Genomic DNA, 19,028 nt, shown 5'->3' with positions numbered 1-19,028 from the left:
TCTCACGCCCTCATCAACCTTCATACATCCGCACTTCAATGTGAATTTGTGATCAATCAGTGATCATGTCACCCTCCTGATCTATCGGCCTCAAATATTAACCCATATCTAAATGGACCTCTGGAATCATCAAAAGCTATGGGCTTCATGTCCAACTGGAAGTATAGTCAATGAAGACTTTAGGCCCAAATAGGAGTTTAATTGCATAATCTCTGGGGTTGTTTGCTATCAGGGTTTAAATTAAGGTGATTTTAGTTTTAATTTTAGAATTATAACCATGATTTATGATTTTAGGTCTAAATTATAGTTTTGAAATCAGAATCAGAATTAGGGGTTTGAACCACCCAAAACTAAAGGGGATGGTTTTAGAATCAAGAGTGATTCATAGTTTAAAACATTATATCATGATTCAAACCTTGAATCAGCATCATCCTAACAAAACATTAATTCTGAATGAGTCAAATCAGAACCACTTTTTACTTTTTATAAACAGACACTAATTCTGAACCAGAATCATAATTCCAAGTCCAGAACCCTTACACCACACAAGTACTGAGTCTTTTAGGCTCCGTTCGTTTTGCTAGTTCGAATTACAACTCAAGTTTTTACTATAGTGTTTTCTTTCACGAAAATTCAAGTTTAATTTTTTTTACTACAGTATTTTCTCTCACATAATTTACTTTTTAACTCAAGTTCTCAACTCAAACGAACGAAATAAATGGGACCCTTAATCCACCCAGGCTATGAAAATGACAATATAGAATGAATTAAAATATATATATATATATATATATTTATAAAGTGTATGAGTCTAAATTTTTACTTCTTATTCTTAATTAATACAAATTTTTAGTCAAATACCACAAACCGTCACCACTTCCACGACGCGGTGCCTGCTGCCTAGTACCATAATCTTTCCTATGCAACTTAGGCAATTGCTTAAGGTAGGAGTGGCAATTCATGTCACGTATCGTGTTCGTGTCGTGTTTTGATCGTTTCTTTTTAAATTTACAGTTAACTCGAACACGACCCGTGACACGAAATTTTTTAAAAACCGCAACACGAACACGACACAACCACTTTATAAGTTGATACGACACGACCCGAAAATGACCCGTGAATCCAAAATTGACACGAAAATTGCGTACTTTTATTTAGTTTTTTACATATTAGAAATAACTTAAAATTCATAACACACTAAATTACAATAACATTCATTAAAATTAAGCAAATAATAGTATGAAATTTTGAGTATAACTATCATAATATCACAAGTTCATAATAAAATTTAAAATATGAAATGAAAAATATATGTATTTTTTAGTTTTTTACGAGTTTCGTGTCGTGTTCGGGTTAGGCGGGTCCAACTTGAAATTGACCTGTATTTTTCGTGTCAATTTCAGGCCCAAACCTCTTTTTTCTCAACCCTAACCCGCAAAATTCGTATTTTTTTGAGTCGTGTCATCGTATCGTGACCCATATTGCCGACCCTAACTTAAGCAGAAAAATTTAAACATATAACATAATCTCGCTATTAATTTTGTAATATAATAAAGATTTATAATATTTGAAAATAATAAAGTTAAAATCATTATTAAAATTATTGCGTAATTTTCTAACATAAAAAATGAAAATCATTATAGTATTTATTATCAAACACCAAAGTGGTGCATAAATGGAAGAAAAAAAAAAAGAGTGGAGCTATTTTATACAATTTATTATTGATTGTTATTATTTGAATTTTACATTAGCTATTTTATTGGTGCGTATTAACTAGATTTATTTGGATTCTTTTAATACACTAGTTGATTTTTAATGAGAAAAGCAAATATAGTTTGTTATAGTTTTATACATATTTATTATTTATATCATTTTTAATAATTAAGTGTAGTTATTATTCTTTATTTTTCAGTAATTGAATAATAATTATTTACGTTTAATTAGAGTGATATAAATAATATTTTTTAACACTTTAAGTGATTTTACCTCAAAGTTAATATTTTTGGTTAAGATCTCAAACTTAATTTATTTTACCTCAAAAAAAAAAGTTAATTTATTTTTCCTTATCATCATTTAAATCACTTTTTTTTTCTCATCTTTAAAAAATTGATATATTTATTAAAGACCCTATTTTAATTTTTCTTCATAATTATCACACAAATTTAGTTTAATTTGATTTATTTTCGATCTCTACTTTTTTTTTTTTTTGGTTGTTTTCCCTGAAACTCTTGATTCATCTTCTTTCTGCAGCATCGCCTGCCTTCTCTTTTTTCCCAACTACTCCTTCCTCAGCCCACTGGAATCACGATTCCGATTCCAATTCGTCAATTATCTTTATTTCTCTCAAATCTCAACTTTTTTTTTTTCCTTCTTCCTCCGAACCAAATTTCAAACTTTAGGGAATCAATTTCTTGACAAATTCGAACTTTCTTTCTGGGGTTTAGGGTTTTTTTCTGAAAAAGCTTCTTTCAAGCTCTCCCATGGCGGTCTCCCAAGAACTCTATCCATCCCAGGATGACCTCCTATACGAAGAAGAGCTTCTCCGAAACCCTTTCAGCCTCAAGCTATGGTGGCGATACCTAATTGCCCGCTCCGAAGCGCCGTTCAGGAAGCGTTTCATCATCTACGAGCGTGCCCTAAAGGCCCTCCCCGGAAGCTACAAGCTTTGGCACGCCTATCTCCGCGAACGCCTCGAGCTCGTCCGCAATCTCCCCGTCACTCATTCCCAGTACGAAACCCTAAACAACACCTTCGAGCGAGCCCTCGTCACCATGCACAAGATGCCTCGAATCTGGATAATGTACCTCCAGACTCTCACTGAGCAGAAGCTGCTCACTCGGACCCGCCGGACATTCGATAGGGCGCTCTGCGCGCTCCCCGTGACCCAGCACGACCGCATTTGGGAGCCCTATCTCGTCTTCGTCAGCCAGAAGGGCGTCCCCATCGAAACCTCGCTTCGCGTCTATCGGAGGTACTTGAAATATGACCCTACTCACATTGAGGATTTTATTGAATTCTTGGTTAATTCTAGTCTTTGGCAAGAGGCGTCCGAGAGATTAGCGTCTGTGTTGAATGATGATCAGTTTTTCTCGATTAAGGGGAAGACTAAGCATAGGTTGTGGTTGGAGTTGTGTGATCTGCTCACTAAGCATGCCACTGAGGTTTCGGGGCTTAATGTGGACGCCATAATTAGGGGCGGGATTAGGAAGTTTACTGACGAGGTGGGGCGGTTGTGGACCTCGCTTGCAGAGTATTACATTAGGAGGAATTTGCACGAGAAGGCGAGGGATATATTTGAAGAGGGCATGACTACTGTGGTTACGGTTAGAGATTTTAGTGTGATATTCGATTCATATACGCAGTTTGAACAGGGTATGCTGGCACATAAGATGGAGGAGATGGATTTGAGTGACGATGAAGAGGAGGAAGGTGAAGATGTGGAAGAGAATGGTGGTAATGAGGATGATGGAGATGTTCGTTTGGATTTAAGTTTGTTGGCTGAATTTGAGAGGAAGATACTTCATGGGTTTTGGTTGCATGATGACAAGGATGTGAATTTGAGGTTAGATCGATTAGACCATCTGTTGGATAGAAGGCCAGAATTAGCTAATAGTGTTCTTTTAAGGCAGAATCCACATAATGTGGAGCAGTGGCACCGAAGGGTGAAGCTCTTTGAGGGTAATCCCACTAAGCAGATCCTTACTTACACTGAGGCAGTGAGGACAGTTGATCCCATGAAAGCAGTGGGGAAGCCTCACACATTATGGGTAGCTTTTGCTAAGCTTTATGAGAGCCACAAAGATATTGCAAATGCAAGAGTGATTTTTGACAAAGCGGTGCAGGTGAACTTCAAGACCGTGGATAATCTCGCTAGCATTTGGTGTGAATGGGCTGAAATGGAATTGAGACATAAGAATTTCAAAGGAGCACTGGAGTTGATGAGACGTGCTACAGCAGAGCCATCCGTCGAGGTCAAACGAAGAGGTAATGTATTAGTGTTGCTTTCCTCAATATTACTTGTTAAATTTTCTGCTTTTCTTGGAATTTTGTCTCATAATAGTATTTGTCTAAACTGACATCTTTTAATTGGATGGAACAATTGTTTTATTGCATTTTACTTGTATACTATCTGGACGTAAATTGGTTTTGATTCTTTTAATAAGATTTTGAACATGATTATTTCACAGTTCACTCCGACTGTTCTACAAATAGGTCTCTTGTGTTCATTTTGAAGGCAGACAGTAAGCTGCAAGTATTTCTATTGATGTTTATTGACGAGGGACCATTTCAGCTAAAACTTTGACTGGTTAATACTATCATATTAGCACTGTAAATTTTGTTCGCACTCGCGCATTCATACTTTTGGTTTATTGTAAACAAACACGTTCAATTTCCTTGATCTGGTTTATTTGCATCTCATTCCTGACCAGGGTTATGTTGTATTCGTCATGTGAGAAGAAGTCGGCTCTGTGTATTGTTTCTCCTCTTGAAAAATTCATTCAAAATCAAAAAGTTGAATGAGCACCATGTTTTAGAGTTATAGCTTTTGTACTTCCTTAAAATCAAAATATAAGCACACCTGTAGCAACTAAAGTATTTACTGTGCAAGAAAATAATATGGTATATGACAATGAATTATTTCCCAAATTTTGGTATGGGAATGTTTTATCACAATTAAAGCAGCAGAAAACACCATATTGGGCATGTACAATTCCAATCCAATCAACTTTACTTTTGAATGTCAGTATAGCCTTTATTTATTTATTATTAATGAATATTTAGCCGTTCTTTATTCTCTTGCAGTGGCTGCTGATGGCAGTGAGCCAGTTCAAGTGAAGCTTTATAAATCCTTGAGACTCTGGACTTTTTACGTGGATTTGGAGGAAAGCCTCGGTACATTAGAGTCAACTCGAGCAGTTTATGAGAGGATACTGGATTTAAGAATAGCCACACCACAAATTATAATCAATTATGCAGTGCTTCTTGAGGTATGGCCATTCTAATTGTTTTTTCGTTTATCTTTTTTGTGCAAATTTAATTTCTATTTCTTCTTTCAAGAGATTGACCACATTACAATGTTACTGTTTCAGGAACATAAATACTTTGAAGATGCATTCAAGGTGTATGAAAGAGGTGTAAAGATATTTAAGTACCCACATGTCAAAGATATATGGGTGACTTATCTCTCTAAATTTGTGAAGAGATATGGAAAAACAAAACTAGAACGTGCAAGAGAGCTGTTTGAGCATGCTGTTGAAACGGTACACACAGCACTACTCCCTTTAGATTATTGTCCAGAAATAGAAGTTACTTTCGTGACAATTATTTTTCCATGAAAACTAAGGGTACAAAGAGGCGTGTAGCATCATTTCCTTTTTGCTGTTTGCAAGTTTTCTTCTTAAATTTGAATTTTGTTTTCTTCAACTATTTTATACAGTCGTAGCCAATAAGATTCCTAAAAAGATTAAATAAAATTTATGTTTTCCTTTATTATTATTATTATTATTATTATTATTATTATTATTATTATTATATTTTTTAAAGGTACCTTAAATGCTAGTACCTGAGGAGATCTTAGTTTGTCAGACACAAGTTAGGTTTTTAATCTGCGTAACAATGGTTCAAGTAGTAGAAACAGGTTGGAAATCAAACGTGCAGAGAGAGAAATAGCATAAATTTGTTATCAAGCTGACTCATCGAAGTTGTTCTGTCAATTTTCGAAATTTAAATTTTATTGTACATCCGAATGTATTTGTGCATCTGAATGTAATGCTAGCTTTTGCAACAATAATAAATTCAAAAACCTGAGGCCCCATCTCTTTTGATTTGATATTTTAGGGGGGGACTGCATTCTACTAGGTTTTAAGTTGAACTTTCATGTAGAACATAACAATTATCTTGGACTAATCTTCTCAAATTATTGAAAAACACTTATGTTTGTGTTAAGAGTTTTCTTCTGGTTCTGTGATGATCTGTCTCTCGATGACTGTCCATATCTTGCGTTTATAGGCGTATACATTATTATCTGTATCAATATTTGTACACGTGCATTGTTAGTTGTATGTCTTTGTCCCATTATTAACTTGTCATCATGCTGATCCTAACACACTTGCACTTTTGTCTATCAGGCCCCTGCCGATGCAGTGAAACCTTTGTATCTCCAATATGCGAAGCTGGAGGAGGATTACGGTCTGGCAAAGCGGGCTATGAAGGTTTATGACCAAGCAACTAAGGCTGTACCCAATAATGAGAAGCTTAGCATGTACGAAATCTATCTTGCTCGTGCAACGGAGATATTTGGTGTCCCGAAGACAAGGGAGCTATATGAGCAAGCAATAGAATCTGGTCTTCCGGACAAAGATGTGAAGACTATGTGTTTGAAGTATGCTGAGCTCGAGAAGAGCTTGGGAGAAATTGACCGTGCTCGTGGGATATTTATATTTGCATCTCAGTTTTCAGATCCTCGATCTGATGCGGATTTCTGGAATAAATGGCATGAGTTTGAGGTGCAACATGGAAACGAAGATACCTTCAGGGAAATGCTTCGTATCAAACGAAGTGTTTCTGCGAGCTATAGCCAGGTAAGCTTCATGATTCTAATTTCCTATCACCCAAGAGAAGGTCATCATGATTTCTTGGTTTATTGATTCAAGCCTTGCCAAGTCTTTTTTTTTTTTTTTAAATTTCTTTCACAACTTCGAGTATTCAGTTTTAGATTAAGAGACACCAAATCCTTATTGCTGATAGACACTAAATCTTTATTGCTGATTACTTATCCCATTTTATTGTTTTTCAGACGCACTTTATCCTTCCGGAGTATCTAATGCAGAAGGATCAAACAGTGAGCCTTGATGACGCAAAAGACAAACTGAAACAGGCTGGGGTCACAGAAGATGAAATGGCTGCTTTGGAGAGACAGTTAGCTCCAGCAGCCAACGATACCACCGCTAGAGATAGCAACAGAAAGGTGGGGTTTGTGAGTGCTGGAACAGAATCGCAGCCCAATGCGGATATTAGATCTACTGCAAATGCTGAAGACATTGAGCTACCAGAAGAAAGTGATTCAGAGGAAGATGATGAAAGAGTTGAAATCAAGCAAAAAGATGTTCCCGATGCCGTTTTTGGAGAGTTGGCTCAAAAGAGGAAAGATGCCGAAGATGGCGATGACACCAAGGATAATGATAGTCGTCTTGGAGCTCTTGAGAGAATAAAGAGGCAAAAACGAGGTTGATTGGTTGTTTGCTTGAAGGAATCACTGTTCGACGAAATCAGCGGTACCAAATTTTGATGCTTGGTACTAACTTCAAACCAGTGGTGGCTTTGATTGTTTATTTCTACCCTTTTGGGCACTACAGCTTGTGGCACTGATGTATTAACTTAAAAAGTTCGTTTTGTCTTTTCTTTTTTTGAAGGGAAAAAAGTTGCTGAAGCCTAAGGCCTTTACCCTAATATGCTCGCCCTCTCACTTTGTTAAAATGCCATGCTGAACCATGTAATTCAATTAAATGCTTCACCAAACTTTGCGTCCCCTTGTTGCTTGTTTTGTACTCCAACGACCCATTGACGAAGCATAGTTTGGTGATGGCATGTATATAATCGCAAGTCGCCCAAACTACTTTCTTGGAGTTGGTTGCCAAGCATGGCATAAATTGGTTGTCTTGTCAATCTATCCAGAACGCTTTTATTAGGAGAGCTTTGTAATAGTTATGAGAAAGGGGCTTTCTTTGGCAGGACCAATCCGCTGGAAAGGACAGTTTTTGACCGTTGATCTGGTTAAAATCACACGAGATCAATTAAAGTATGTAAAATAAATAATTTTTGATAAAAATTTGACCGTTAAAAATAAAAAACAAATACTGAAAGTTTATTTTTGTAGTCCTACTATAAAATTTTCCATAGAAAAAAAAAAGAAAATTTTACCTTCTTTTAAAAAGTGGTTAATTTAAAAACAAAAATTCATAAAATTTTGAGGGTTAAAAATTGTGCTCTTCCAATACCTTTAAGAATTATTATCACTTACACCGCATGAACTTTACTGTTATTCTCAATTTATTTTTTAAACTTTAAAAATTCTCATTTTGTCTTTTTAATTTTAAATTGTTTTCACTTAACTCATTTTGTTGCAATTTTTATTAAAAATAAATAAAAAAAGAGAATAACACAGTCACGTAATCTTTTTGTTTGAATTTTTATTAAAAAGAAATAAATAAAAATCATATAACCACAGTGAAAATTATCCTACTTTTAATAAAAATTACAATAAAAGAGATTAAGTGAGAACAAGTCAAAATTCATATGGTAAAGTGAATTTTTAAAGTTGACAAAATAAAAATAATTTTAAAATTCAAGAACAACAGTGAAAATTATCCTACTTTTAGTTTGTTCATAGCAAGTAAAGGTTAGCCTCTATTGGGACATGTAACACTAAGACATAAACGTCATACGACTAATTTTACATATAAAAAAATTACATAAGTTATGCTACATATGATTTGTTTGTTTTTTTTTTTTTAATGTTTTGCTACATATGAATCTATGTTCTAGAAGAAATTGCACTAGATCGATATACGTAAGAAAAAGAAAACTAGAAATAATTAAATTAACTAATGTCCTTCATGCAAATATCACGCACGAGCTAAACTTAATTAACCACATTCTTTTTAGCCAAAAAAAAAAAAACACTTCTGTACACATTTTTTTGGGGGTATAGTCTTAAAAAATAAACCAGCCTAGTAATGGATTCTGAAAAAAAAAAAAAAAAAAAACTAAAACAATAAGGGAGTTTTTTTTGATACGTCTAACATAATAGTAGTTTAAATTTTTTTTAACTGTTAAATTTGTATATTTTTTAATTAACCGGTACGTTCACGTGCCCAAAAAAAGTCCCAAACGATAATTGCCACAGCCATTTTACTGCTTCTTTTTTGTTTTTTTTTTTTTTTTTTTTGATGAACAAAATAACTTCATCAAATTAATATTCGCAAATACTACCTATTAACCAAATTAATAAAAGAAAGCCAACAATAAACATCTTAACTTCAACAAATATATTCAATGGCTTCCACGGTTAATCATCTCCATATACCGATTCAACGACTCCTGCCTCTGCAACCTCATCTGTTCATTAAACTTGTTTATGAATGCTTCCACTCGCTTGTTCAACTCGTCCTGACTCAGCGATGGCTCTGTCCTGAGATTGCTAGAAGTCGTCCAGACAGCTGGCGACTGCTGATTGGTCCGGTCCTTGAACGTCTGAGATTTCTGCATCTCCGGCGCCGTCGACGGTGCTTGATCAACCTCCAGATCGCCAAAGGCGATGATCGGACGGCCCTGATTTTCCAAATTAGAGTCCCACTCCCACATCTTCACGTTCCTGCCGGTCAACGACATCGAACGGCCCTCCATTATCGCCTTCCACGTGTTCTCCATCGTCTCATGTCGTTTTGGCTTCGACACGACCTTCAACGCCTTTCTACCTGAAAATTAATTAATTAGTTAATTAAAGTAATTAATTAATTTGTTAAGTTAAATTCTTCGTCGTGTTTCGCAGGTTGACTTTTGGATTTTTCTACTCGAGGTCTTTTAAGTTTTAACTTTCTGGAAAAAGAAAAAGCGCGAAAGAGAAACGGAAGATATAACTGTAGTAGTACTTCAGCGTAAATCCAACGCCATCTTTGAGATTTATTTTGTTTCGGAAGAAAAAAGGCAATTTTTCGCAACGACGAAAAAAAAAAAAAAAAAAAAAGAAGTCATTTCCAAGATCGTGGAACAAAAACCTGAATATGGTCCCACGTTGTACTCAATTGACATGCTAGTGTTTGAATGTGAAACGGACGGTCCATCTTTCAGTTAAAATGTAAGATTTAATTTACGTTTAGTTTATAAATTTAAAATTATGATTCAAATTTTTTAAAATTTATGTGTATTTTTTATAAAAAAAAATATTATAATAAATTATGAATCATAATTTAAATTATGACACGAATTTATTAATTAAATACACTTTTAGCCAAAAAGTACTAAAGATTTATACCAATAACATGTGTACGATAATAAAAACTTGCCTTCTACCAACTTATTATTGATCAATTCAGGCCAAAAAAATAAACTTATTATTGATCAAGTATTGGATAAATATGGCAGAAGATTTCCTTAAATAAAAAAATAGATTATCTAAATACTGTTTGCCAACTAATATAAGAAAATCAATATTTGTTTCTGAACAAATTTCTTTTTATTAAAAGAAGTTCTAACAATCCGATTAGCACATGATCATGACTTGCCACATAACTCTAGTAAACATTTTTTCCCCTATAGAACCCACAAACATCCGAAATATTATTCATGATCTGAATTCGCATAAAGTTCTCAGCAAAAAAAAAAAAAATGAAAATTTTAAGACTTATAAACAAACAAAAACAGTTAATCAAGGACAAAGAATATTCAATATATTTGTAGATACATACCCGCTTCAGGACTTGGTTTAACCGGTTTCCGGTTACCAAACTTCGGAGAGAGTCGAGAGACCAGAGGCTTCTCCTCCGACAACAGAATGATCTTCTTCTCCAGCTCCTCCTCCGAATATTGATCAACTATCCTCGAGTCCATCACAAGCTCGTCTTCACCATCGTGATTATCACGATCTTTAACCTCCACATAGGGTACACCTGTTTTCATCACCTGATCATCATCAACAACGTCCGTGAGCTCCTCTTCCTCCTCCTCCTCTCTCTGCTGATACACGGCCACCCTCTGATCATCATCCATCACCCTGAACTCCGACGAAATGACCTTATTGACCTCCTGATCATCATCATCATCATAACCGACATGATGATGGTGGTGGTGGTGGTGGTGGTGGTGATGATCAATGTCTTCCGATGATTTGTGATCGTGATGGTGGTGGAATCGAGAAAAGGCGGCGATGGAGATGATGATGCCATTGATGACGACATAGAGGTAGGGAGGCCTCATCCACGAGATGACGGAGCTCCACACGAGCGGCACGTGCGACGCCATGAACTCCAACGCCATTGGAACAGACACACTCATCGCCAAACCCATTAACACAACACAACTAGAAAGCAACACAACTTTCATCGTAAAAATCCATGCCATTTTTTTTCCACTTATATTGTTATAATTAGTACTAAAATTATTTGTTTTTGTTTTATTTGTTTTTTTTTTTTTTTTGGTTTTTTTTTTTTTTTTTTTTTTTTTTTGGCTATGTATCAAATGGTTTTAGATTGAGAGTGAGAGTGTATTTTGAAAGTGGGAAGTTTGGGGGTGAATAACAAGTGACTTGGTTTAATGGCCATTTTATAGCCATGGAAAATAAATAAATAGTATAATTCAAGCCATACAAAAAAAAAAAAGAAGGTGTTAAGTGGATACTAGATACCTGGTTTTTGATGGAATTGTATCAGAGCCGTTGGATATTAAAAAGCTTGAATGGACGGCTGAGATTTGTCGGGTTGAGGATATGCTGTCTGTTTGGTTTGGGGTGGCATTGTGGCGTCTAGCTATATCAAAACCGGGCTGCTTTTTAAGTTTTGAAGTATATTCCCCATGTGTGGGTCCACGTGTTCGAAATAAGGATTTTTATTTTTATTTTAAAAAGAAAATTCAATTTAATTAGAGATAAAGTGATAAAAGTATGTTTATTAAAGGATAAGCCAGGAGCCTGTCAAGTCTGCTTTAAAACTTTTCATATTCGTGGCAAAGTGACTAGAGAAAGGTTTGTAGTGTAATTTCCATTTTCTACAAGTTATTTGCCTCCTTACGTTGCTTTTGTTATGACCATATTTAAATTAGAATGAGAATATTCCAATTTAGCCAAATAAGCTTAATTTCATCACCTTACACTTAATATATATATATTAGAAAAAAAAAAAGTAGCGAGTCTCAATTCTTACTTCTTATAAATATGGTAGATAAGTCACGATCATTATCATCTTTTTTTATTTCAGTTTAATTTTTTAATACTAATTGACGTGATAATTTTATAAATTATAATTACTAATAAAACATTGGCAAATTATATGTCTGTGTGTCCGTTGGTATTGAAAAAAAAATTTTGAGACAGTTAGCAATATTCAGTTTTATGAGTTGTATGAAAAATCTTGTAACCTTTTGTTTTTCACCAAATCCATATTTACTTTACTCTTAATTGAGATTAGTACTAATGTTTGAAATTTGAATTTTCTTCTTAAATCGTTTTAAACTGACAGCTACTACATAAAAGAATTTGAAATGCAACAGATCATGGAGATTCTCATGACATTAATAACACAATGGTATTAGTTTCATACATACTTAGCTAGAGGAGTTATATCAGCCATAGTTTTGATAGCTGCCTATTTGGCTTGAAAGAGAAAATTGTTGAGCTCATTCTTAGAGTGTATGGATTTAAATTTTTACTCATTATTCTTGATTAATAACTTTTTAACTAATATAGTCATTTAATTAAAAATAATATTAATAAGAAATAAAAAATAAAAATCTTGTGTCCGTTTAGTTCGCTGATTTGAGTTTTTAATTCGAGTTGAGATGTGACTTTATGTGAGAGTTTTTTATTGTAATAAAAAAGTTAAATGTGACTGTTCCTGAGAGCTTTTTACTGTAATAAAACTCGAATTCTGAACTCGAATCGGTAAAATGAACGGGCCCTAAATCTATACCGTTTGAGAGGTTTTTGTCTCCTTTTCCTTCAAATGATCACAAACATTTTAAGAAAATGAAAAAGATAGGGTAAGGGATGCTATGCTATTTCAGGCAATGTCTTATGTAGGAACATGTGAGTCTTCACATCGCATGATGGCTGTTTGGCTGTCAAAAACCGGAACAAATTTGAATACAATTCACCAACAATTATTATTATTATTATTATTGTCATGATTATTATTATTTGGTGAGTAAGCAACAGGGGAAAGTATTTGAATATTAATAAAATTGGCATCATCATCTTAACGGTTACATAAGTGACCGTTACTCATGGGGATCGTACCAGGATCCTGAAGCGCTGGTCCAATGGGTCCGGGAAGGCTTCGGCCCGGCACGTTCCCTTTAGTGCAACCGACCACGGACTTTCTTTCTTTGCTTTAGGCACTTTGTGATTTTTTTTTTCTTTCTCAGCAAAAAAAGCCACTTGTGATTTTTCTTTTATTTTCTTACTTCCCTTTATTTGACAAAAATAAGACTTATGTATGATTAAAAAAGCTTACAATTCTTTTTCTTTTTTCTTTTTTGATAAAGGTGTAGAAGTAATGTAATTAGGTGGCCAATACCCCACAATAACGAGTGACACCTTAGGATAATTTTTTTTTTTCTAAATAATATTTACTTTTTGACTTGTCTCTCATTTTGATTGTATTTTCATTTTTTTTATTTATGTTTTTGGAGGAGAGTTTTTCTAAACTTATAAAAGAACTGATAAAATCTAAGAAGTAAAGCAGCAATGCAAATCATTGTTATCCGAGTTTGTTCCATATTTTCCTTCCATTACCCCATTAATTCCATAATTCCTACGTCAAGCATAACAATAAACTAACATATTTGCCCTAAAGTAATAAAAGATTGACATAATGAAAGATGTGTTTGTTGTTCTACTCTTCTTAATATATATATATATATATATATATATATATATATTCTGAGCTCTTTTAATCTATACCATTTTTTTTTTTAAAAAACAATTATTAGTATCATTTCATCCTCTCTTCTGTTCGTTTATAGAAAAATTCAGAAATCCATTAGTAAAACGGAACAAGCCTTATCCTATTTACTCCAATTATCCCTCTCCCAAAATTGTCGAATAGAATCATTCATGAATATGAGCCAACAATGGGACAGGTAACAAAGTCTGGTCTGAGCCATGAAATGTTGTGGGAATAATATGATAATTTCTAAAGCACCACTTTAATAAATTAACGGCTATTGTCATACTATAATTTGATTCCAAAAATCATTATTTTTCTCTAACATAAGTTGTAAAATTCAATAGTTTGTCTTCGTTTGGTGTTTTATACTCAAACAAAACGGAGAAAAAGTGGAGACTTTGCTTAATTATAACAATAGATTTATCAGAAGTATGAACTTCTATTTGTTTTTCATAATCTCAATTTTTTTATTGCCTACTTAATTGGTGATGTTTTCAAGCGTAATTTATGTTCCTTGAAAGATCGAACACGTGTTGCAATCTCTAATTATTATGTTAGAATAATTGAAGATAATTTGCAAGTCGTTACATTCAATTATTTTGATATTAATCATGTATCATGTATTAATAAGAGTTTAATTGAGCCAGATTATCTAGCAATTTCGACCACGTAATGAGACTATTTTAATGAATAAATAAAGATCCAATTGGCAGAAAAAGGGGTGTTGCTTTGCTTAACCAAAACGTGACTGTAAACTTATCGTTAATAAATTACGTTAGTTTAGGAATTTCAAGTGATATACGTGTGGTTTTTTTTTAATGAACTTTTTATTAATTTTTAAGATCATTGAAGTCAACTAAGAATAATATTGGATTGAAAGTTTTAAGAGATGTTTGGTTCATAGATTAGAATTATGTGATTAGAATTATTTTTTATTTATGTGTATTTTTTATGAGAAAAAATATTGTAACGAATCACGAATTATGATTCGAATCAAGAACGAATTTAGGTACCAAATATCCCCTTAATAGAAAACATCCCATGTGTAAACACGTAGTCCTTTCTTGTGTATGATTACGATAGGTAACCATCTTAATCAGTCAGGAGATATTATCAACAAAAAAAAAAGCATATATATCTTAACCAGAGATTAATAAATCCATGTACTTTTATACAAAAAATAATAATAATTCGTCAAATTCAGCAAAAAAGTTCCTGAACTTTGTTGCGTACGTGTCCTAAATATATATGCCATGCATTAATAATTACTTTGCCAAAATTGTCTTGAGAATTGACACAATATTAATAAGAGTTTTGAAATGCTTATAGGGTAATTTAATTATACCCTTCTTGTGGATAAAAAACAATACATTTGTACGGTTAGTAAATTACTTTAATAGTGAAAATCATCACTAAATACCACATCGTTTATGTTGTATCACCAAAAATTTATGATCTAAAGTGGAAATATATACCTGAATCAGTCATGATGAAAGTATCACAAGTCTTGCAGTTAGTCTTCCAAATTTACATGTAGTCCTTAGAGTTTTCCTTGGATTCTCTCTATGCTCTCTGATGATGGGATGTCAGAATAGAATGAAATGTACGTGTGATTTGAGAGCCATAACTGTATATAAGTTAACTGCTTATTAACTTTCATTATTTCTAATTTAGCCCATCATAAAAATAAAAATAATGATTTGGTCTCTACACATAAAAGGCTCATACTTAATGGCTCATACTTAATTAGATGCATTAAAACTCAAAATACTTAAAACCTTATTAGATCACTTTAAATATGGGCTCAACCTAATATGATAGCCTTTAATACACAATAATTAAACATATAAGCCCACATGGTCAATTAAAACCTAACAATCTCTCACTTGGGCTATATGTGTCACCTTATAATTGTGCATTAAAAATAACCTTATGAGTACTCGGAATTTTGCTATCATTACTGAACACAGTCCCAAACAATATGGTTCATCAATCATATCAACATAAGATCAAAACGGCTTTCGCTACATTTATCATAACTAAGCCCATCAATGGTCACGCATGCCGATATAACCGAACGACATGGATCAAGCATGGATGTGTAGCATGGAAGTTACATGCAACGTGATCTAAGCATGCCCATTTCTAACTGGTCCAACCTTATACCTTAGTGAGATCAATTTCAAGCAAGTTCAGAGACAAAATAAACCAAATACTTTATAACTGAAAATAACCAAAATATCCATAAACCATATCTGAAGTTTACCATAACACGTGTTTAAATCTGAAAAGTAACTAAAGCACAAACTCCCACTAAAACTACATATCCTCAAGAGATACAACACCCATATGAGCGGTGAACTCATGAAAGACCTTGGCGGCAATCCCTTAGTAAGCGGATCCGTAACCATGGAGTTTGTTCCGATGTGCTCTATAGACACATGTCCACTCTGAACTCTTTCTTTAACAACTAGGAACTTGATGTTTATATGCTTTGACTTCGTTGAGCTCCTGTTACTGTTGGAATATAAGGCTGTCGCCAGCCTATCCTTCTTGCATTAAAGTCTAAAATACTTAAAACATAAAAATACACAATAATTAGAAATAATGATTTGGTCTCTACACATAAAATGCTTATACTTAATTAGATGCATTAAAGCCTAAAATACTTAAAACTTTATTAGATCACAGGCTCAACCTAATATGATAGTTTTTAATACACAATAATTAAACATATAAGCCCACATAGTCAATTAAAACCCGACATATGTACATCTCTTATTTAAGCTAAAAATGGATAAATACTGCAACTTGAAGAGCGTTATTTTCAGCTGTTTATAGTCTACCTTCAACTTGTATAGAGAAGTGGGAGACAAATTGTCGGTCCACTAATTAGCAACATAAACGATAGACTTTCATTAACTTGTTAGGCCACGATAGTTCATGGTAATTGTATGAATTATGAAAACGATACTATCAATTAACCGCACAATAATTTTGCACCGTAAAATTATTTGTAATACGTATATGTAATTATTTATCCTGGAGAAAAATATACATATTGATCAACTTGAAGTTTATAACTGTTTATGAAGCAAACAGAGACAAAAACAGGTCTATAGTCGGTGCTTATGATTGTCTATCAAATCTAAGATCAGAAGAAATGTTAGTAAATTTAGACCAACCTGGAAAATCTATAAAACTTGGCGCTTAAGGGAAAAGGACATATCGGAAAGGCTAGTGTGAAATGGAAGAAAATATTGATCATTTTACAACTAATGAAAATAAAGTATATTGCAGTTAGTAACTTATCAAGTTAATTAATTAGCAATATATATGAAACCCTAGAACAAAGAATAATTAAGAAAATGAGGTCCAATCTTTCCTTTTATTACTCTAATTAACTAGTTCTCACGTAAATCTCGTATCATAACTACCGTTTAAATTAATCCCATGAAATTGCAATGAAAAATTCAAGCAACAACTTGCCTAAAGTTGGTGGCAAAAAGATATATATATAAGACCCCACAAAGTGAGTAACGTGTATAGTACCACCAGCCATATTGACTGGTCGAGGTTTTGGGTTTGTGTGTAGAAAATGTGCTGAGATTTTGTGATCAAAGTATTTAGACAAACAAAAAGGATAAGTTCAAAGATAAAGATTTGTGATCGTTTGGCAGCTTCTAAATCCAAACCCACTTAATAATTAGCTCAAAAGAAAAAAAGAAAAATCCAAAACCCACTAGTCGACCATTCACGAAACTGGGAATGTGATCGATCCCCAACTGCCAATTGTTTTTCTAAATTCTGGTATCTGTTTACCAACCCTAACTGCCAATTAATTAAAACATAGATAATGCACCCAAATTGTTATGTATAATATATATGCCAATTAATTAAAACACAGATAAAGCAAATAGCCTGTAGTTAAGTGTGATCATTTTGTATAGACTCATAATACTGTCATAAGAACCGTTCATTTTAAAAATATTACACTGAATGGGTGAATTAAATGATACTGCTTTTAGAAAAATTGTATTGAAATATATGTCATTTCAGCGAAATGTTTATGCATAATTTACGAGCAAAAAATGGTCCGGGTGATTAACTAGACTTTAAAAATAATATTTAACATAATTTACGGTGTCCGAAAATAAGCACATATATGTATCAATATTTGCCATACTTCATCATTCATAAAATAAAAATAAAAAATAAAAATAAAAAAAACCCAAAAGTAATTGCTAATAGCTTGTATTGTGGTACCCTTTATTTCCTTAAATCAAGGAAGTGGTAAAAGAAACATTAAAAAGAAAATGGTGATTAAATTAGAGATTAGTGGTGATTGGCTAGCTTTAAAGAAAGAGTGATATGAAATTGGAATAGTGACGAAATGTATATATATGGGTCAAGAATGAGTAAATACACAAGTGACGTCGAAAGAGAAGATTATTAGTTTGGATAAGGAACACGGTTAGGTGCCTTTTCAAGTCAATGTAATATAGTCAATTCCGTTATTGGAGCACCGTCCATTGCTCAGGTTGTCGCCAAATGTCAACCTCGATATTCATATTCCAAAGTTTTGTTTGCCTTCAAAGGAGTAGAAACTTACCGGTAGTTATTCAATATTCCTCACATATATATATATATATATATTATGTCTTAGGTCTGGTATCTGGATTAGTTCGTTAAATGTAACTTACTTCATATTTTCACGTAACATTATTTTTCGTGTGGGTAACGCTCGATTTGTTTAAGTGTAACACTCATGTGTGTATTATCTTTTTTTTAATCCCTTATAAGAGCTGGTATACATATTATATTGGTTTGCTTTCTTTTTTTTTCATGGAGAAAAATTGAAGCTGGAGGTCTTGAGAGAAAAGCAACACATTTACCACCCGAAAACTATAAACGAAAATAGTAAGAAATAGGCTAATATAAAAAGCTTAAGAAAGTATATAAGCCAATTTTTAGTTATAGAAATTAATTGGCCATAACTTGTCTAGTTATGGTTCATAACCAGATAAATTATGGACAAACTTGCCAAGTTATAGTTCATAACCAGATAAGTTATGGACAATAACTTGTCAAGTTATGATTCATAACCAAACAAGTTATGGTTCATAACCAGAAAAGTTATGGACGAAAACAGTAATTTGGCCTATTTATTAACTCATGTAAACTATTGGCCTATTAGTTTTAATTCATCTTAAGTCTTGACCTATTTTTCTCTTTCTCCCGACCATCAAACACACAGATTCAAATGTTATTGGGCTCTAAAGGGCCCAATTACGTGCTTGTCTAACCCAAGACGAAGGGAAGCCTTGTTCATGTCACTTCATATACAAACAGCTTTGTTTACTATGGTTA

General features: G+C 33.4%; 2 protein-coding genes across 3 annotated transcripts; one reads left to right on the top strand and one right to left on the bottom strand.

Moving 5' to 3' along the window:
* Nucleotides 1-2,200: 2,200 nt before the first annotated feature.
* Nucleotides 2,201-7,482, top strand: LOC21389817 (pre-mRNA-splicing factor SYF1). Of its 2 annotated transcripts, XR_002901866.1 has the most exons (6): nucleotides 2,201-3,984; nucleotides 4,804-4,988; nucleotides 5,091-5,261; nucleotides 6,129-6,581; nucleotides 6,797-7,294; nucleotides 7,413-7,482. XR_002901866.1 is itself a non-coding variant. In XM_010094322.2 (5 exons), the coding sequence occupies exons 1-5, from the start codon at nucleotides 2,481-2,483 to the stop codon at nucleotides 7,229-7,231; spliced, it is 2,748 nt and encodes a 915-aa protein (XP_010092624.1). In that variant the 5' UTR covers nucleotides 2,201-2,480; the 3' UTR covers nucleotides 7,232-7,476. The 2 variants fall into 2 exon arrangements, 1 of the variants encoding a protein (XP_010092624.1); XM_010094322.2 differs by having other exon boundaries at nucleotides 6,797-7,476.
* Nucleotides 7,483-8,817: 1,335 nt separating this feature from the next.
* LOC21389816 (stress response protein NST1) lies at nucleotides 8,818-11,136 on the bottom strand. Its single transcript, XM_010094321.2, has 2 exons — nucleotides 10,467-11,136; nucleotides 8,818-9,476 (listed from the first exon to the last, which is right to left on the bottom strand). The coding sequence occupies exons 1-2, from the start codon at nucleotides 11,116-11,118 to the stop codon at nucleotides 9,052-9,054; spliced, it is 1,077 nt and encodes a 358-aa protein (XP_010092623.1). The 5' UTR covers nucleotides 11,119-11,136; the 3' UTR covers nucleotides 8,818-9,051.
* Between the last annotated feature and the right edge of the window lie 7,892 nt (nucleotides 11,137-19,028).

This window comes from Morus notabilis, unplaced genomic scaffold, assembly GCF_000414095.1.
Source record: "Morus notabilis unplaced genomic scaffold, ASM41409v2 Scaffold2307, whole genome shotgun sequence".
Classification (NCBI taxonomy): domain Eukaryota; kingdom Viridiplantae; phylum Streptophyta; class Magnoliopsida; order Rosales; family Moraceae; genus Morus; species Morus notabilis.
Note: the sequence above shows the minus strand (reverse complement) of the source record. Positions and strands in the feature narration are given on the sequence as shown.